At 32.7% G+C, this 19,372-nt stretch overlaps 1 protein-coding gene and 1 long non-coding RNA gene across 2 annotated transcripts; one reads left to right on the forward strand and one right to left on the reverse strand.

Annotated features, from left to right (window-relative positions):
* Nucleotides 1-291: 291 nt before the first annotated feature.
* Nucleotides 292-3,392, reverse strand: LOC111021073 (uncharacterized). The gene is made up of 3 exons (XM_022297914.2): nt 2,852-3,392; nt 1,993-2,411; nt 292-1,835 (listed from the first exon to the last, which is right to left on the reverse strand). The coding sequence occupies exons 1-3, from the start codon at nt 3,297-3,299 to the stop codon at nt 405-407; spliced, it is 2,298 nt and encodes a 765-aa protein (XP_022153606.1). The 5' UTR covers nt 3,300-3,392; the 3' UTR covers nt 292-404.
* Nucleotides 3,393-10,842: 7,450 nt separating this feature from the next.
* Nucleotides 10,843-14,767, forward strand: LOC111021029 (uncharacterized). Its single transcript, XR_002602787.2, has 2 exons — nt 10,843-11,807; nt 12,443-14,767. It is a non-coding gene; the product is annotated as an uncharacterized LOC111021029 (long non-coding RNA).
* The last annotated feature ends 4,605 nt before the right edge of the window (nt 14,768-19,372 follow it).

A 19,372-nucleotide genomic window follows, 5' to 3' on the forward strand; every position in this document is an offset into this window, starting at 1 on the left:
AAAATTTTTGTAGTTGATCATGAGATCGTGGAAGCATGGTTAAGAAATACTTAAAAAAGTTAATATTATCTACTATTATACCGACAATAAAGTACACATTTCTATTTGATGGCTCAATCATAAGAACTTTAAAATTAAACGTGCTAATTTGGAATAGAAAACATATGAGTGAGAACAAAGTATGTGGAGAGAATCCATATTTGGGAGTGAATTTTGAGTATTTTGATTATTCTAAAATCATTTTTTTTAAAACAAACATGCATTAATCATTGTAATCATTGCTTCAAAAACTAGAACCAAATAGTAAAATAATTTTTTATTAAACATTTTACAAAACTATTTATAATTAAATCAGTATCTTAAAATCACTTACAAACATATCTTTAATATACGTGACCATATCTTTAATATACGTGACCACCCCTACCTCTAGAGCTTGCAAAATCGGAATTAGTAGATAATGAATGGAACCTACTTAAATCACGCTGCTCTATGTTTGACTTAGCTTTTATAGACGATAGATCGTCCGTGGATTGATGGTCCAAATTGTCATCGGAATTATCGCCAACGGGAACAATTGGCTTCTTGACTCTCTCTTTTCTCCACTTGACCTTCCTCGTCCAATGATTAACCAACTCTAATCCCAAATAAATAAAAAGTGTTCCCAAAGTCCCGCCCACCACTGCCAATATCGCATTCGGAAGCCAATTTGTTTTGTAATCTTGCGGCAAGGTGAGCCATGTGGCCGACGTGAAAGTCGTTGTCATGAACCCTAGAGACAACCACAATACTTTATGGATAATCTTAAGAAGTCGTAGCAGTAATTTTTTTTTGAAAGGGATGATGCTCACTAAAACGATCATAATACATAAAGATGTCGTCATTGCGATGCTGTTGCTTATTAGGAATACCTTGTAGCCTTTTGTTTTGGCAAATACTACTTTTCCAATTAGTGGACCGTCTTGGTGAATTCCACCAGGGGGGCTTATGCCGGCAGAAAATGTAATTGTAGCAATCAAAGCTGCAACTAAAGTAATTGTGTTTCTTACATTTTGGAATGCCTCCTTATACATATCGTGTTGCTTTTCCCGTCGAGAATGGTTCTTGTTCATTTTGCTTATCAGAACTTTCCGCCGCTTTTGACTGAGAGCAACGTGTTGCTTTTCCCACCGAAAATGGTTCTTGTTCATTACGCTTGTTACAACTTCCTGCCGCTTTTGGCTGAGATCCTCTTGTATCTCCAAGGATATTGAAATCACAGACCCATCTTTGTTCTCTTCTTGATCGATTTGTTCACCGTTAGCAAGGATAACATTATTATTGCTCCTCAAATTTTCAAGGTCATTCTTTTCTTCTTCCTTCTTATCATGAGCTAAGTCAATGATCTTTTGCAAATGATCCTCCTCCAACAAATTTGGATCCAAAGAATCAATCCTCTTTTCTTCTTTCTTCTTATCATGCTCTAAGTCAATGATCTGATCCTCATCCAACAAATTTGGATCCAAAGAATTAATCCCCTTTTCTTCTTCCTTCTTATCATAACCTGAATCAATGGTCTTCTGCAAACGCTCCTCCTCCAACAAATTTGGATCCAAAGAATCAATCCATTCTTGAATCCATTCCCCTTTCTCGCTAGTTGGAATAATAATGGTGGAATCCATCAGTTCTATTTTTCTCTTTCCATCGGCATTTTTTAACATGTCCTCAAGAATTTGGAACTCCTCAGTGTCATTAACGGCAAGGTTGTCGAGCATGTCAAGGGCTGTCCTCCCTTCCATATTCTGACAATTTATCCACATCCTCATCTTCATTTTATTGATCAATAATTCTACAAACTGCAACATATTATTCAAAAAGATAAACCACGTCAGAAACGTACTAGAAATTAGACTCAATATATGTAATAGTCCCTAATATATTGAGTTAATATACAATTATGTATTGATGAGTTAGTATGTGAAGAAAAGTAGAGAAAGTGAGGATTTTTGTGACCTGTAGTCGTCCATACAGTACTGCAACATGTAAAAGAGTATTCCCATGGAGGTCAACAGAATTGAAGAATGATTCATGTGTATTGAAGGTTCGAGCCAAGTGGAGAAAAGTAGGGAATTGGTTATACCGAATGGTGAGATGAAGAATTGGGTCTCCCTGCTTCGTAGGATCCAGTAAGGAGAGTGGAGATAGGTCCATAAATAGTTGAAGAATGGGGATGTTGCCGTTCATGGCAACCAAGTGCAACGGCGTAGAGCCAGAGTTGTTGAATTGGCGTGCCAGCTGAGGATGATGACCCAACAGATACCTCACTACATCCACATGGCCGCCAATACAAGCCTTGTGCAGACCACAGAACCCGTTATCGTCCACCTTTTCAGCCACTTTTGGGAACTTCCCTAATATTTCTTTAACCAGGCCTGCACCCAACCAACCATCACCTTTTACTAAATTTGCTGCACTACTTTTACAACAAAAGAGACTAAAAAGTAAGAACACACAGATGCCCATGTTTTCATTCCAACATTTAGAAATAAACACCCTTAAATTTTCTTCATTAGATTTACGAAAGAGGCCTTTATTTTCAATACAACCTCTTACCTTTCATAAATCTGTGTATGAAAAATACCAATCGTGCAAACATTCACTAATATTTTTAATCGGAAGTTAACATGACTAGTAATTTATGTATGACACGATAATTAACTCTTCATCATCGATGGAGAGCTCATTCGATCCCTCTCTTTTCCTGAAACTCTTTGTTAGAATACAATTTAGCACAAATAATTTCAAATAGAAACCTGTTACTTTTTTTAAATCCATACTTGTAATTTAAGACATTACTAAAATTAGAAATTACCCAAGTATCCCCGAGAGGCAGCCTCAAGAAAGCAAGCTGCGTGGTCGTCTAAATTGTGGAGCCATGGCTGTTTCAAAAGGATCTTGACAGCATCCACTTGACCATGGCTGCAGGCCGCCAACAACAGGCTCTGGTTTTGATGGCTGAGTTCAGATCTGACCCATGGCTCCATCGCCAGAAGCAGCATTAAGATTTCGGGTTCCGATCCTTCCCTACAAGCTTCTTGGAATGGAGTCTCATTCTTCCGATTCTCCACCGCCGCAGCTTCCGGCCACAGCCTCAGGATCTCCGTCACAAAGTTGACATGGCCGTGCCTCACCGCCGAGTGCAGCGCCGTGTCCCCCGTCTCTTCTGATATCTGCTTCATAATTTCCCAATTTTCGTCCACCAGATTCCTGAAACGCCTTCTGTCGTTCCATTTCACTGCCTGGAAAAGCCTTGTATCCATTTTTTCTTTCCTTATTTCCGATTCCGGCGAATTCAGAACTCAAACAAATTAATTCTGGGGACGAAGTGGGAGTGGGCTTTTATTATTATTTTCCATCAATCATTATACGCGTCTTGGAAGTCAAATAAGGATAAGGGTGCTTAAGCAGAATTTTTTTTAAATAATTAATTTTTAAAAACAAAGGATAACGTAGGTTTTAAAGTAATTAAAAAAATAGGGTAAATAAAAATAGGGTGGATAAATCGTCGGGATATATGACTGCGATTTGACCAAAGTCATAGGAATAGGTTGTGATTTCATCGTAAATCACAATCATTGCCTGCGACTAAGGCCAAAATCGTTGTAATTGCTACAACTTCTCCTTTACGTGGCTCCAGACGTCTCTATTGATGGAAGTTGCAGTCACGTCTCTATTAACCAAAGTTGCAGCCATGGATAAAGCAGATCTATTTTATATCAGAAGGTGGCTGCGACTTCTTTTTATTTTTTTTTAATTTTAAAAATCAGAATTTAAGAAATCTAGGTCTTACATTATCTCTATAAAAATGTATATCCATACACAAGAAAAATGATCCAACCCAATAAATTTTTCAAAATTCTGCTACCATTTTGTCCTTTTTTTACTTTAAATTTTATTGTAAAAAACCGAAATTTAAGAAAAAGATTAAATTATGTTCAGGAATATTTAAATGGATGTGTTATTGACTTTGTACCATGTTTAAAAATTATATATTTGTTTTAAAAATACTATTACGTGTATTTATGTAATTTATACCTTGACTTTTATGTTTTTATCGAGGGCAGTTAAATATGGCAAAAAAATGTAAGGAAATAACAAATTTAGCATCTACATTTTAAATTTTTAAATATATCAAAATTTTTAGGAAAAATTGAGGTCAAATAATAAAATGTCAAAGTTACCCTCGTAGCACTATTTTATATATATATATATATACACTTGATATACCTCTAGTTTACTATTGATATACAACTGATATTACTGATATAACTATGATATCTATTAATATAACTTCTTATATGATTATATTATTTACTATTTATTGATTTACCATGGATATACGTGTGATATATAATTGATATGTCTTTGATATACCACTGATATAATATTGATATACAATTGATTTACTTATGATATAACGAGGATATCTACCCATCTAACTTCTAATATGGTTTACCACTGATATACATATGATATATAACTATGACTTATACTAATATAAGTTCTTATATGATTATATATAATTTACCATTGATTTATCATGCTAATATAACACTTATATGTCTGTGATATATGCTTTTAATTTACCACTGATATAACTATGATATCTACTAATATAACTTTTTCTACGATTATATGATTTATCACTAATATAACATTGATGCATCTGTGATATATACTTAATATATATAATTTACTACTTATATAACCATGATATCTACTTATATAACTATGATATATATGTATTGATATAAATCTAATATATCAATTAATTTTTTCCAAATGAAACCAATGGTGTAAACAAAAAAAAAAGAAAAAGAAAATCTAAAATTATTGCATAAAAGATTGATATGGACCACATGCGTCCAAAAAAAAAAGTTAAAAGTCAAATATACTTTATAAACTTAAACAATTGATATCCTTTATATTTAGTATCTAATTAATATTGATATAGATTATAGAGTGGATATAGCAATCAAAATTACTGAAGATATTAGTATATCAATCAACAAATTGCAGTTATAAACTACAATTTAAACAACTGATATACCATTGAAAATTAAATATTTGATACACCTTATATTTAGTATAGCAGTTACAAATATATTTAGTCTATCACTGATATACATCAAGTGTACATTAGAGATATATCGGATGTATATTAGATAAGATATACATAGGTATATCAGTTACAAATATATTTAGTATATCATAAATTAGAGATACATCAGATGTATATTAGATATATAATATGTACATCTAATGTATATCAGAAGTACATCGGATGTACATCAGATATAGATCGGAAGTATATCAGAGATATATCGGAAATATATCAAAAATATATCAGACATATATCAAATATACATCAAACGTATATCAGATATACATCTATCTGGCATATATCAGATATAATCCATTGGGCGTATATCAAATATATATCCATCGAGCATATATCAAATATACATCAGGTGTATATCAGATATCATAAGGATAAAACTGGAATAATAAAAATTTTGTAAATAAAAATTCAAATATTTTACCATATTTACAAAATACAAAAGACGTTGACATATATATAAATATGTATAAAAATTTAGCTACCCAATACAATTTCTCTTTTATTAATTTAATAATTTTTTTTATCGATTTAGTTTATATTAAATTTAAATGTTATTTTATAGAACATATCAAGATGAAGCACAAGAGAATGACATTTTAATCATTGAATTGATTTTAATCTAATTTTAAACTTTCAGACTTTAAATGAAATTTTAATCAAAATTTAAAATATAATAACAAAAAATATAAAATTTAATCACATCTTAATTAAATTTAGCAATATTAATAAAATAACAGAATAAAAATTGAAATTAAAAAAAAAAGAAGTTGGAAGTCGAATACAATGTACACGACTTTCGAAATAAAAAAATAATAAAAATGTGAAAGTCGTGTACAGTGTACGCGATTTCCACTTAGTCAACTACCACGTCAAATATACACGTTTGCATGGAAATCGCAGGCATTTTACGCGAATTTTGACTTTCACTTTTGACCTAACCTATTTTTGTCAATAATTTTGAAAACCTAACTTACTTTTGAATTTATTTATTTTATTTTGCTATCATTTTTAAACTAACATTATTTTTATAATTTATTTTTAAAACTATATTATTTTAAAATGTTGTCCTAGTTTAGGCTAGATTTTTTATAATATTCTAGTTGAAACTGTAGGGTTTTTTTTAGTACAACATTTAATCTCGACTGAATTATTATTATTATTATTTTAGGGTTTTAACACAAAAATTCAAGAATGGACATAATTGTAGAACTTACAGAGAGGTGGTTTATCCATACATGGTTCACATACACTTAGACACCGTTTAATTACCCGTAATCATAATCGACGAATCGTAATGAAAACCTTCATTCCCTTTATAGTGTTTACCAAATTGTAGGAATGTAATAAAACAGAGTGCGACCCACCTCAAACTTTGTGATCTCATTCCGTGTAATCTTATTACACTCATACAACCTCATCAACTTCATTCTTATTCCATATCCCGTGGGTCCCACTTATTTATTAGAATTAATTTACAACTTTTACTCTTTCTCCCTCGTTCATTAATTAGACCCATACAATTTTTAATTAATTTTTTTATATATATTTAATATTTTTTTCTCCATTTATACTTCAATTTTTATTAGTTGATGTGATTTTATTATATAATATTATAAATTTATATTAATTAATATCAAATAGATTTTTTAAAATATAAATTATTATTTTTTAAGATTAGAATAATAAAATTTAATAATATTTTAGATTAAATCATGGTTGTTCAAATGAAAAAAATTTATTTGATGGAATTTTATTTTAATAATTCATTATTTATTTGATGTAATTTTATTTTAATTATTCATTATTTATTAATGTTGAAGGTGAAAATTGAGCAGGACGCGTGTCAGCCTTAGAGAGGGGCGGGACCACAAACGGTTACACATCTTACACTACAGGGAAGGCGCATTCCACTACCCCGATATGGGGAGCACGTCGTGCCCGCGGCCTGCCACCAGCAAGGGACAAGCTCACAGCCTGCATGTACAGCCCTAGCAGGTATCGTACCCCGTGGCACGCCCCTGCCATCCCAACCGTCGTCCTCCCTAGTCAGCCATCCGAACCTATATAAGGAAGGACCTTTACTTTCACTAAACAACATCAAAAGAATTCTGATTACGATTCCAAAAAAGTTATAGTAAACAACATCGAAGGAATAACATTTCCATTCCGATTGATTTCATTAGGATTGATTTTCATTCTGATTCATTCTCATTACAATTGCGGATAAGTAAACGTGCATAATTAATATTAACCACAAATAAAGTGTTGAATAACTTGATGATATTCTCCATAACAAAAATATTTGGTAAGCTTTTATTTATCGTTAGTATTTTAAAACTTATTTTTCAAGTTCAATGCTATGAATATTTGTTACATTGTTATGAGTATAGTTCAATTCATGAAAAACAGTACTTTCTTCTTTTAAGTATTACTAATTCAAATGGTCGCCTCTTTATTGAATTTCAGAAAAAAAAAGAAGTTATTAATATGCAATTAACCAATTCTAAGCTGAGGTAAATTTGACACTTTAATAATAACAAATAAGTTTGAAAAATTATAAAAGATAATATTTATTAAGTGTGATATTAAAACAAGATCCAGTGCGATAAAAAAAATGAAAAGAATGAAATTAAAAAGATCCATAAATATATCTGCTAGCATACTGTCAAAAGGGTTGCATGCTACCGAGCCAATCTGTTAAAAATAAATTAATAAATAAGTATAGGAAGAGTTGAAAGTTGACTTTTTATAGCATATACCATTCACACTATAATTTTATTTTTATAAATAAATTATTATTATTTATGAACAGTTCATCATTTTTATCTCTGGGCATAACCTGTCTTTCTTATCTTCTGACAATGCCAAACCTCAACATGTACATCGAACCTTCTCTCTCTTGCCAACCACCACTACCTCGAATCTCCTTATGAATTTCTCCCTATTTTTTGCAAACTCACTTATGTAGCCTTCATCATCAAATTTCCCTACTGATATCAAATTCATTTTAAAACTAGGTACATATTTGACACCATATTGCAAAACTAACTCGATTCCATTGTGAGATTCCTCTGACCTTGGAGAGTCTCTCATTCCATGTCCTCACCGTGCAATGACTGACTATAGTGAGGGATGTGAACCAACTCCTACTAAAGATACATGCACTGAAGTTGCACTATCAACTACCCACTCTGATGACTAGTCTACAAGCGTTGCAACCCTCAATACATGCTAACACATCCACTGAAACGTAATTTAGAGTGTCTTCATTTTTCCGATCCCTCTTAAGCTTCCTACAGCGTTTCTTAAAGTGACCCTTCTTATAGTAGTAAAAACATTCAACCTCAATGTTCCCACTCCTCTGGTCATGTCTCTGCTGTTTTCCATTATTCATCTTCCATTTACCTTTGCTCTACACTACCAACACTGACTCCAAATGATTCTCACCACCAGAAGTGGATGCGGAATTCTTCCCACCTCCTTTCATGCGAATCTCTTAATCAGCAATTGCAGCATCAAAGATATCTAAAAATTTCAGACTCTTATCCCCAACGAATTTGATATTGCCGTCTTCATCGTCTCCCAACTGTCAGGCAAAGAGGATATCGGTTTTACAACCCTCAGCTCCTGTGAAAAAGTGATATGCATTGACTCGAACTTGTTCATCAGATCAGTGACCTCATTTTATGTGAGAGTTCACTGAAGTACCCTCCTCCATATGAATGTTGAAGTATCTCGTAATGATATACACCTTGCTGTAGGCAGAAAGTTTTTCATATTTGTCTGTCAGCGCCTTCATCAGTCCTATTGTCGTTTTCTAACTCACTACAAGACTTGCCACATTGATTGACAAGCACAACCTGATGATCGTTACGGCCTATTCATCCATCTCAACCTATTCCTTGTCTGTCATCCCAGCCTGTCGTTCCTTCAAGGTTTTTGTATCTTCTTGTATATAAGAAGATCCTTGATTTGCATCTTCCAAAACCCAAAATTTTCTCCATCCAATCTCAAAACCCCCTCGAAGTAGTGATGTGGCTTTCCACTGGATCCCATGACGCTGAACCTTAGAGCTCTTATACCACTTATTAAGAAAATTACTTACCAATAATATTTTTCCTCTTCCATAGTTCGTCAATGAAAAATAAGTCAACCACAATAATAAGAGAAAAATAAGAAAAGCGTAGAAATGACACAAGATTTATACTGGTTCACCTAACCACAGGCTACGTCCAGTCTTCCGCTCAGATGCACGTTCTATTATGATTATGAGATAAATACAATGTACAATACAATCTGTCAAACTTCAGGCCTCGACAAAAACCACCTAACTTTTATAAACTACAATAATACAATCCTAGAAAATACAAGAATGAAAAACCTCACACTACTCACGAGATTTGGTTGCCGACGATGTACCACTAACTCCACTGCCACTCCTTTGATTTTGTGCAACACGACAAAATTGTCCAGCCACTCTTTTTGGTTTGTTTTAATTGTCGGCTTCAACCAAAAATTAATAATTACCTACCTATATAAGTGTACTGGCGGCCAACCTAAGGAAGAAGAAAAAAACATTTTGGGCTTTTAATGAGTATTTAGGCCCAATTGGTTTTTTACTCCACTTTATCCCAACATAATTTTCGTAATATTAGATAAATTTACAACATGAATAAATCCTCCGAAACAAACGTGGCTATCCAAATATTACTGTATATCCTTAATAAATTTTCCTACAAAACAACCATGACTATCTGAAGATGTCGGACATCTAACATTTCGGACATCTAAAATTTCAGACATCTGAAAATACCGGATATTTACATTTTCGAAAAACAAATGGTCATTAATATTCCAATCATAATTATGGTTAAGTTAATAATACATTAGAGAGTTAAAAAAAGGTCAACTTGAGATATGACAAAAAAAAAATTAGCAAAAATAAGGAGAATAGCAACCATATTTTAGTTTTTCAAATATAGCACTAAACGAATACTCACATATTAAATGACAATATTGTCCTGTAGGCCCAAACCCAAACACAAAATAACCAAAAAATAAACCTAAAACGTGAAGTCCAAAAAACCTTACATTTTGATTTCCCTCTGATTTCCGTCTGATAAACTATTCATATTCATATTTTATATACTAGTGATATAAGTATCTGATGTATTATTAATGTTATAGTCTCATATACGCCTGATATGAGTGTTTCATATTAATATGTATATCCGATATAAATGTGATATACTAATGATATAACTATGTGATATACTACTGATATGTATATCTGATATCTATGTTGTTGACACCGTATTTGGTCCGGCTCAAATTTTATTATTTTTATTTATTTATTATTAACATTAATATTAATATTTTATATTATAAAATTTTATTTTTTTTCATTAAAAATAACATATTTTACCTTATTATTAGTTTTAAGGTAAGGTTTTAATTAAATTTAAAAATAGATTTTGTTTTAAAAGAATTTGATTTATTATTAAAATAAATAAATAAATAAGATTTGATTTTAAGTAAATAAAACGATTTGTTTAAATTTAAAAAAAAGTTTTTTTTAATAAAACTGATTTTGATTATGTTTTACTGGTCAAAACTACGTGACCTTTTCTCCGTTATCTTCCCCTTTTTTTTCTCTCTTCAATTTTGACCCTCTCATTGTTACCGTTACATTTTTGCTTATTTAAGGAGGGGGAAGGGACAGATTAGGGGGACACAAAAAATACAGAAAAACGCAGAAACAGAGAGAGCGATGCAGAAAAACTCTGATTTTTTTTTTCCTTTTGGAGAGTCCTCTCTCTTAAACCCACGAAGAATCCCATTTTTCTTTCTTCCCTCCTTCCTCTCTCTAAAAGCTCACCATCTCCATCTCCTTCCTTTTTTTTTTTTTTTCCTTCTTCCTCTCTCTAAAACCCCCCACATTTTTCCTCCATAATATTTCTCTCTCTAAAAACTTCAACTTCCACCTCACCGCCACCATTCCCTCTTTCAATCTCTTCAAAAACCTATTTTCTTTTACATTTTTATTTTTATTTTTTCCCTCTTTCCATCTTCTCTCTCCAAACACCCATTTTTCTTTTCCGTTTACTTTATTTTGTTTTGCTTCTCTCTCTCTACAATCCATTTCTCTCCTCAAACACTCATTTTATTTTCCTTTTTTATTTTATTTTTTTTCTCTCTCTCTACAGCCCATTTCTCATTTCATCTTCTCTTCTTCTTCCTTCTCAATTTCAAGCTCCACCACAACACCCACAACACCAATTCCAGCGGCAGCATAGGGACTTCACCGGCGAATCGACATTCCGGTGACCGACGGTACAGATCGGCGGCAGCAGCGGCGGCACCCACATAGCGGTGACAGTAACGTTTCGACAACAAACTCCGACAAACACAAATCGGACGATTTGTAGCAGACGATCTCGACAAACAGTGACTTCTAGCGACGAGAGTAACTCCCATTCTGGCGACTATGGACTCCGGTGGCGCAGAGCCATTTCAGCCTCCAGTGGGGGTGAGATAACCTCACGAGCATTGTACGCCTACAGCGGCAGGACCCGAACGGCACCACAGCTCACCGGCAGTAGCCATAGATTCCGGTGACCTCCATCCTTCCTCTACTAAAACAAAGGTAAGAAAGGTGAGTTTTGGTTTCCTAAAAATCAAAGGAAAAGAAAGTTTGTTTTAATAAAAGGAAAAAAGTGGTAAATTTTTTTTGTCTTTCCTTAAACGAGGAGTTTGTTTGGAGGGATAGTGGTCTGTCATAGACATTTTTTTTTTACTTTTAATTAAGCTTTTTGAAAAGAAAATAAAGGTTTTGTAAATGAAATTTGTTTTAAAACAAAATATTTTTTCTTTGTAAATCCTCTAAGTTTTAAAAGGAAAAATGTTTTAAATTTCAAACTTTCTTTTTAAATGAACAAATAGTTGACTAAACATGATTCGTTTTAAATTAAAACATCTCGTTTAGAGTTTTTTTTTTAAATAAAATTTAAAAATACAAAGTTTGTAATTTAAAATGGAGCATAGTTTATATCCTAAGGTGGTGGCACGTTGGTGAGACATTGAAGTGTCATCACTCATGTTGAGGTGTCAAAATTTTTCTAATGGCCTTCGTGGCACTCATACCTATTAATTCATATCTTATAACAAAATGTGAATTAATATAATATGAGACATTTAAAACAAAATAAAACATTTCTTTTTTTTTGACCAAATAAAATAATAGGATAATTTTTGACAAAATGTGGTACCGTTTTCGAACAGGTGTCATAGGTGTTAACACCTTCCCTACGCTCAGTCGACTCCCGAACCAAAATCTGTTTTTCGTAGACCAAGTTTTTAAAATAGGTGATCAATCACACCTCGTAGATGATTGGTGGCGACTCCAAACCCTAATCTCAAAAGAGACCCGTCAGGGGATGACGTCGGCCGCTCCGCGTCGCGATAACGTTACGACAGCTTGGCGACTCCACTGGGGATTCTTGAGAGTCAAGCCATTTGTTTTTGTCATCTACTATCTCGTTATGAAATATTTTGGTCCATTCCTTTTTTATTGCACATTTTGTGTTTTAATTATTTGCTTTTGTAAGTTTGCATTATCCATGCATCTCACACAATTTCACAAGCCTCCTACCCGGGCTTTACCCTTAGGATTAGATCGGAGACTGAGTAGTGTGACCTTCGCGGAATTTCGGTTCCCGTGCAGGCGCATGAAATTCTCCACTCAAGTTGACCATATTGCCAAAGCATATGGAAGATTTGAGGGCCATTATCCTCTAGGATGCATTAGTACATAACTTCACGCTCATATTCATATTACATTGTATTTTTGTTGTGTCATATTGTTTATTTTAAAAATAAAAAATAAAAAATAGGGTCAATTTGGCCAAGTTTCAACCATAAGGTTTTAAATGAACCACTTTTTTTTAAATTAAAAAAAAAGGAAAAAAACATTTACCTTATTTCTTCCTAACTATTTGCTTGAGTTTAGATAGAAGTGTTGCATTTCAAAGGGGGTTGTAAATGTCTCTGTTGTAGGCGAATAAAAACTTTTAAACTTATTCACTTATTTAGGAGTTCGTCCTTATAACCCTAAGGTTTCATTTCATGCGCCTATTCATGATCTTCCCTCCTGTGATGATTTATAGTCTAGTATTACATTTACATGCATTTAGATTTCATATCATATCACTTCGCGGTAATTGGTAGCACATTTTTTTTTTCTTAAAGTAAATTAAAACTGTTCTTTTCTTGCATTATTTTGCATGTCCATAACATAAATTAAAAAAATATGATCTTATGCATGCATCATTTCACATGTTCATAATCATTTACAATTTCCCTTAATTTGTGATCCAAAATTTGCATAACATTATCTCATGCATATCAATTTCTATCTTAAAAAAAAAAAGTCAAAATCTGTGCATTCTCCATTACATTATAATTAATACGAACTCTTAGGAAAAATAGCTCAAGAGCCACATATTTACTATTCTTTATATACAAGGTACATAAAGCAGCATAACATGGAAGAATTTAATGCTGAGCTAAAGAATATTAGTGACGAAATCCACGAACGGGTCATCGAAGAATTGAATATTGAGCTAAAGAAAATAAGAGACGAGATTCAAGAACAAGTCATGGAGGTACAGAATGTAGAGCTAAAGAAGATGAGACAAGACATCGATAATATTCAGAAGCAAGTCATGAAAATTTTAAATGTCTTAAAGAATATCGTTACAGTTGGGGGTACTTCTCAACCTAATAATTTAGTCGAACCTTATAATAATTCATCACCTAGGGTGGACCCACCTCTTTGTCAATCAAAAGAGGGCTTTCCTCAGCACAGTTCGTCACATGACGCTCAGCTTTCCAAGAAAGGCCAACAAGTTCCTACAAACTGCCAGGTTGAATTCACATTCAAAGATGAACAAACACCAAAGGTCAATTACTCAGATAATTTAAAAGGTGAAGAAAAAGAAAATGTTACTCAAAGATGGGGAAAAGCAATAGAACAGCTACCGGTGCCTTTAATTAATAAAGAGCCGCATCCTAAAATGAATAAAAGCTCTATTAAAAGGAAAAATAAAGTCCTGGCAGTAGTTTCGAAGCGCAAGAGGAAGTACCAACAAGGATTTGTGGCATACAGTCCTTCTACGGTACCCATAAACTCAATGACTCTGCAGGATGATCCACAAACATTACCTAACAATCATAGTAGTCGGAGACAACTAAAGCGAGAGAGCTTTCATTCGATCCCAACATCCTATACCGAGTTGTTATCCCAATTATTTCAAGGTAATCTATGAGCTCCTATATCCGTAGAACCATTGCATCCACCTTATCCAAAGTGGTACGACCCGCAAGTCCATTGTGATTACCATGCAGGAGCTGTAGGTCATTCAACTGAGAACTGTACTTCACTGAAGCATAAAAATGCAAGTGCTAATGAGGGCAGGATGACTAAAGTTTTCAAAGGAAGATGGTCAACACATGAAGCACTAGAATCATGAGTGTACAAGATTATTAAAATCAATGTTGACCTATTGCTTTCCATTATCAATAAAGTTTATTTCTTCTTTGAAGTCATCTTTGAGATTGTTTGCTAGTGTTAAAACAGAAATGAAGCTTTAGTCACCCATGATTTAGCTGAGTACTTGTAAAAAAGAATGTGAGTGTGGAAATTGAGCTATTGTTTTTTATTTTTTTATTTTTTTAAAAAAAAAATCTAAGTCGTCATACATTCATTCATGCATCACTCATATCATATCATTGGTTGAAAAATAAAAGAACAAAAAAACAAAAAACAAAAAATGTTTTCTTTGAAAATGCTCTCGATAAAAATGAAATTATATGTTTTGGAGTTTTTCAACAATAATTTTTATATGGTCTACTCTTATAATTTTTGTTAGTGGAGACCTTAGCCAGAATCATAAACCGACCATAGTAAGTCACTTGGAGGAAACAAAAAAAAAAAAGAAAAATGAAAACGAAAAATAAAAGTGAAAAAATGAAAAAATGAAAAAACGAATGCCTTCAAAGTTCTCAACAAGATATAATCTTTTTTCAAAACTCAACCATTTTACCAAGCTTTGTTCTCGGGCTAAATCTTAACTCAAAGCAGCTTTATGTTAGCCTCCTTATTTCTTACCATGTGCGAACCGGTAAACCACTAAATATCCATGCTGGGGCAAAAATGTCTTTTTGAGGTGAGAGTCCAAAATTACTCACCCCCTATAAAACCTTGAGCTTAGTCTGTTTTAAGCCTAATCTACCTTGAGCCTAGCCTACCGATATATGATAAATAAGATCAACATTGAGAGTTGACCATTTATTGCAAAAGATCCTTTGTTCAGTTCGTCACATACAATTTTATCCATATTTGCCAATTCACCATAAAAGCTTTTTACTAAGCCTGCCACATCTAATTGCTTGGCAAATGTCCAAATTATCCACCTAGTGTTGCCCTGAGAACTTTGAAAGTAATAAAATAACATTGGGCTCTTATGATTGACCGCTTCATGAATTTGTACTTGTAGCTGCTCAAAATTTCCCTACTCTGACTTCCTTATTTCCCTTTCTATTGTTCTCCTATCTTAATCCTTGGTCTACTTTCTTCTTTTGAGTAAAAGTGATTCCAAGACCGAGGATAGTGATTTTGAGAATTGGGAAGTTAGCGACCTGACAAATAGTCTCAAGATCTCAGTCTCCTTTGATGAGTTTCGTCTGTGAGAAATTTTTACTAGAGCAGTAGCAAAGACATAATTTGGAACAGCAGTAGAGGCGACTACGCATTTTTATATGTGATTGCACCCTATTTTTCAATGACTGGGGCAATCAACAGAAATCTACAACAATAATTTCAAAGGCTCCAAGGTCTTCTTTGCAAATCTCCACACTAGGGCAAATTTGATCATTACTATATTGAGGCAAAAGCCATCATCTGCTACACTGGGGCAAAACTATCATTTGCAAGCTGGGGCAGGGTCATGAGACAAAGGACATCTTCAGACTGAGGAGATCTTATTTCTCTCGCAGGAAATTTTCAATTTTGAAGGTTCTTCACTGCACAAAGTGGGCTGTTATACAACATTTCATAAAGAACTTCATTTTGAAATTGAAGGCTAAAAGGAGCAGTCATTTACATTCAATAAGTAGACTGCAACAATATTGCCGTGAAGAACGACACTTCAAAGCTAAGGCTAAAAAGATCTTTACCTTCAAAGTGGACCACAAAAACATTTCCGTGAAGAATAACATGTGGTTAGAAAGATGATTTCATCAAATTTCTCCAGCTAAGCTCAAAGGAGTGAGGTAAATAAACTCTTGGGGAGTTACGCAACCAATTCTCAAAGTTATTTGTCCAAAGAAATTGGGTCATTTCTACTCTTCTATTCATTTGATCCTACTCTAATCTTTCACCAAAGCTCTTAAAAATATATTTCAATCTCTTATTGTTCCAGAGATTTGACAAAATATCCATGAATTCTTGGTTTCCTTTTCTTTAAAAAGGAAGTCTGCTGACTTTTATTCATTGTCAAACTTTGTTGCAAAATCATGATTCCTATCCTCCATTACTCCTAATGTAATCCATTTTCTTGTAACCGATCTTTTTCTTGTCAATTATAAGGCTGAGTTTATGAAGTAGTTTGATCAAGCAAGATGTACAATGCTATGTGTTACCTTTGATTGTTCTCTAAACTGGCACATGAGATACCTCTACAAAAGAATTCCCTTCCAAACCTGATATAGTTGAGAAGTTACCTTGTATATCTCCAATCGAGTGAAAACATTCATTAAAAAAAATAATAAAGAAAAAAAAACAAAAGGAAAAAAAGAACAGTTGATGTGTTTCTTCCAATGTTGACATTACATTTTCTCATTTGATTCTTTGCTAAATAATTGCTAATAAGAAGGATGAGAGTAGAAAAAAAAAAGTAATATCTTTGCAAAGTATGGAAAAATTTCTTGTTCTCTCAACTATATTTTCACTAATCATACATTCACATCACTGGCATACATATTCTTCAAAAAAAAAAAAAAAAAAGTTTGTCATATCATGATTAGATTATGAAAATTTAAGTATCATGCATTGTGCATTCATAATCACATTCTATTGTTTGAGCCAAAATAAAAATGAGTATCATACATACATGATGCAACCATCTAGGATTGCATATACATTATTGCAGCATGCGTCGATGGTCAAATTCATTGGTTAAACGAAATAAAAAACAGATCATATACTGTCACACATTGTCAAATGATAAGAATAAATGGAAAGTAAAATGGAGACATTGGGGCAATACACATCTGTAGATGCACTATCCGTCCTAAAAGAATTGCGCCAGAGGTCATGCAACAGCTTCCCGTGAAGCCTCCGACGGATGTCTTTAGCTTTTCCTCGGCCTTTAGAGTTAGAGCTAGTTGATAGGCCACACTCAATTGTCAGCGACAGGGTACCCGATCTTCATTAGCTATTTCTAGTAGGAGCTCTACAAGGGGATGCAACTTAATATGAGAACAGCTTTCCACAGCCTCCATTCCTATCACATTCTTTATGATCTCTGGGTATTCCAGTCATCTCCTCATGCCACTGCGACCGTTTCAATATACTATTTTATTTATATACTATTTATATAAATAGTATATGATCCCCAGCGGTGTCATTAACTTCTTATTAGTGACGGACCTGGCTTTTCACGATATACTATTTATATAAGCATTTGATAAACTGCTGATTTTGATATACTACTGATATGAGTGTCTGGTATACTACAGATATTAATGTTTGATATACTAATGATATTAGTGTTTGATATACTACTGATGTGATATATCTGATATACACCTTATATGAGTGTTTCATATCAACACGTATGTCTGATATGAAAGTGATATACTACTGATATGAGTGTGTGATATAGTCTTGATATGTATATCTGATATACTATTTATATCGGTGTCTGATATATTGCTGATATTCGTGTTTGATATTCTACTGTTATAAGTGTCTGATAAACTACTGATGCCTTGGTCTCGTATACGCCTGATATACTACTGATATGAGTGTTTAATATACTACTGAAATGACTGTTTGATATACTACTAATATGAATGTCTGATATACTATTGATGTGATAGTCTAATTCACATATGATATAATGTTGATTTTACTTTAACAGAAGAGTTAAATATGGTATTCAGGTGCAAAAGTACAACAATATTCAAAATTATAATCAATAGGTAACATTCTCAATATGCTAACACCAACCCAAATAAAAATCTTTAGAAGTTGACCATTTGGACACTTTCTATCATTTAAGGAGATGCCCACTATAGTTTCTATAATCAATAGATAACATTCTCAATATGCATCTAATTCACCGAATATTTGAAAAGAGCCCACGAGATGCACTGATATTCAATCTAAATAGGAACTTTTTAAGATTTGGATTGAGGGAGTTTAGCTAGATTACAGGTTTAAACTATTTTGATGAATACCCTAGTATTGACCAGATTTAGGGGTACATTACATATATATCAAGGGTACATCAGATATATATTGGAAGTATATCATAAGTATATCAGAAGTACATCAGATGTAGATCAGATATATATTGAATGTATATAAGATGCATATACATAGGATGTATATCAAATATAGATTAAGTGTATATCAGTTACAGATATACATCGAATGTATATCAAATATAGATTGGATGTATATCAGATACAGAAATATATCAAATGTATATATATCATAAGGGTAAAATTGAAATAATAAAAATTCTGAAAATAAAAATTCAAATATTTTGTTATATTTGAAAATTTTAAAAGTTTGTAACCTTTTTTGAATATATAATTTTTTTTTTTTGGTAAGATTTTTTGAAATACATAAAATATTTTTTCTACCTACTACAATTACTAAAAAAAAATATCTAGGTAAGAATAACATATGTACGATATTAGATGTATATTAATTGATTTCAATATAATTGAAGCTTCTATAACAAGATTAATATGATAAATTCATAAAATAAAAGATAAGGAAGAAAAGCAACGATGTTACTTTGAGAAATATTGCTCCAAGCATATCGATGGATCCATCTATAACCCAAAGTTCAAAAGAGATTCAAAAAGGAGCTAGATTGTTGACATCTCATGATTATAAGTTTCTCCTCAAGGTGGCAA

The sequence above is a fragment of the Momordica charantia genome (assembly GCF_013281855.1).
Source record: "Momordica charantia cultivar OHB3-1 chromosome 8 unlocalized genomic scaffold, Mcharantia_2.0 BLBB01000008.1, whole genome shotgun sequence".
Classification (NCBI taxonomy): domain Eukaryota; kingdom Viridiplantae; phylum Streptophyta; class Magnoliopsida; order Cucurbitales; family Cucurbitaceae; genus Momordica; species Momordica charantia.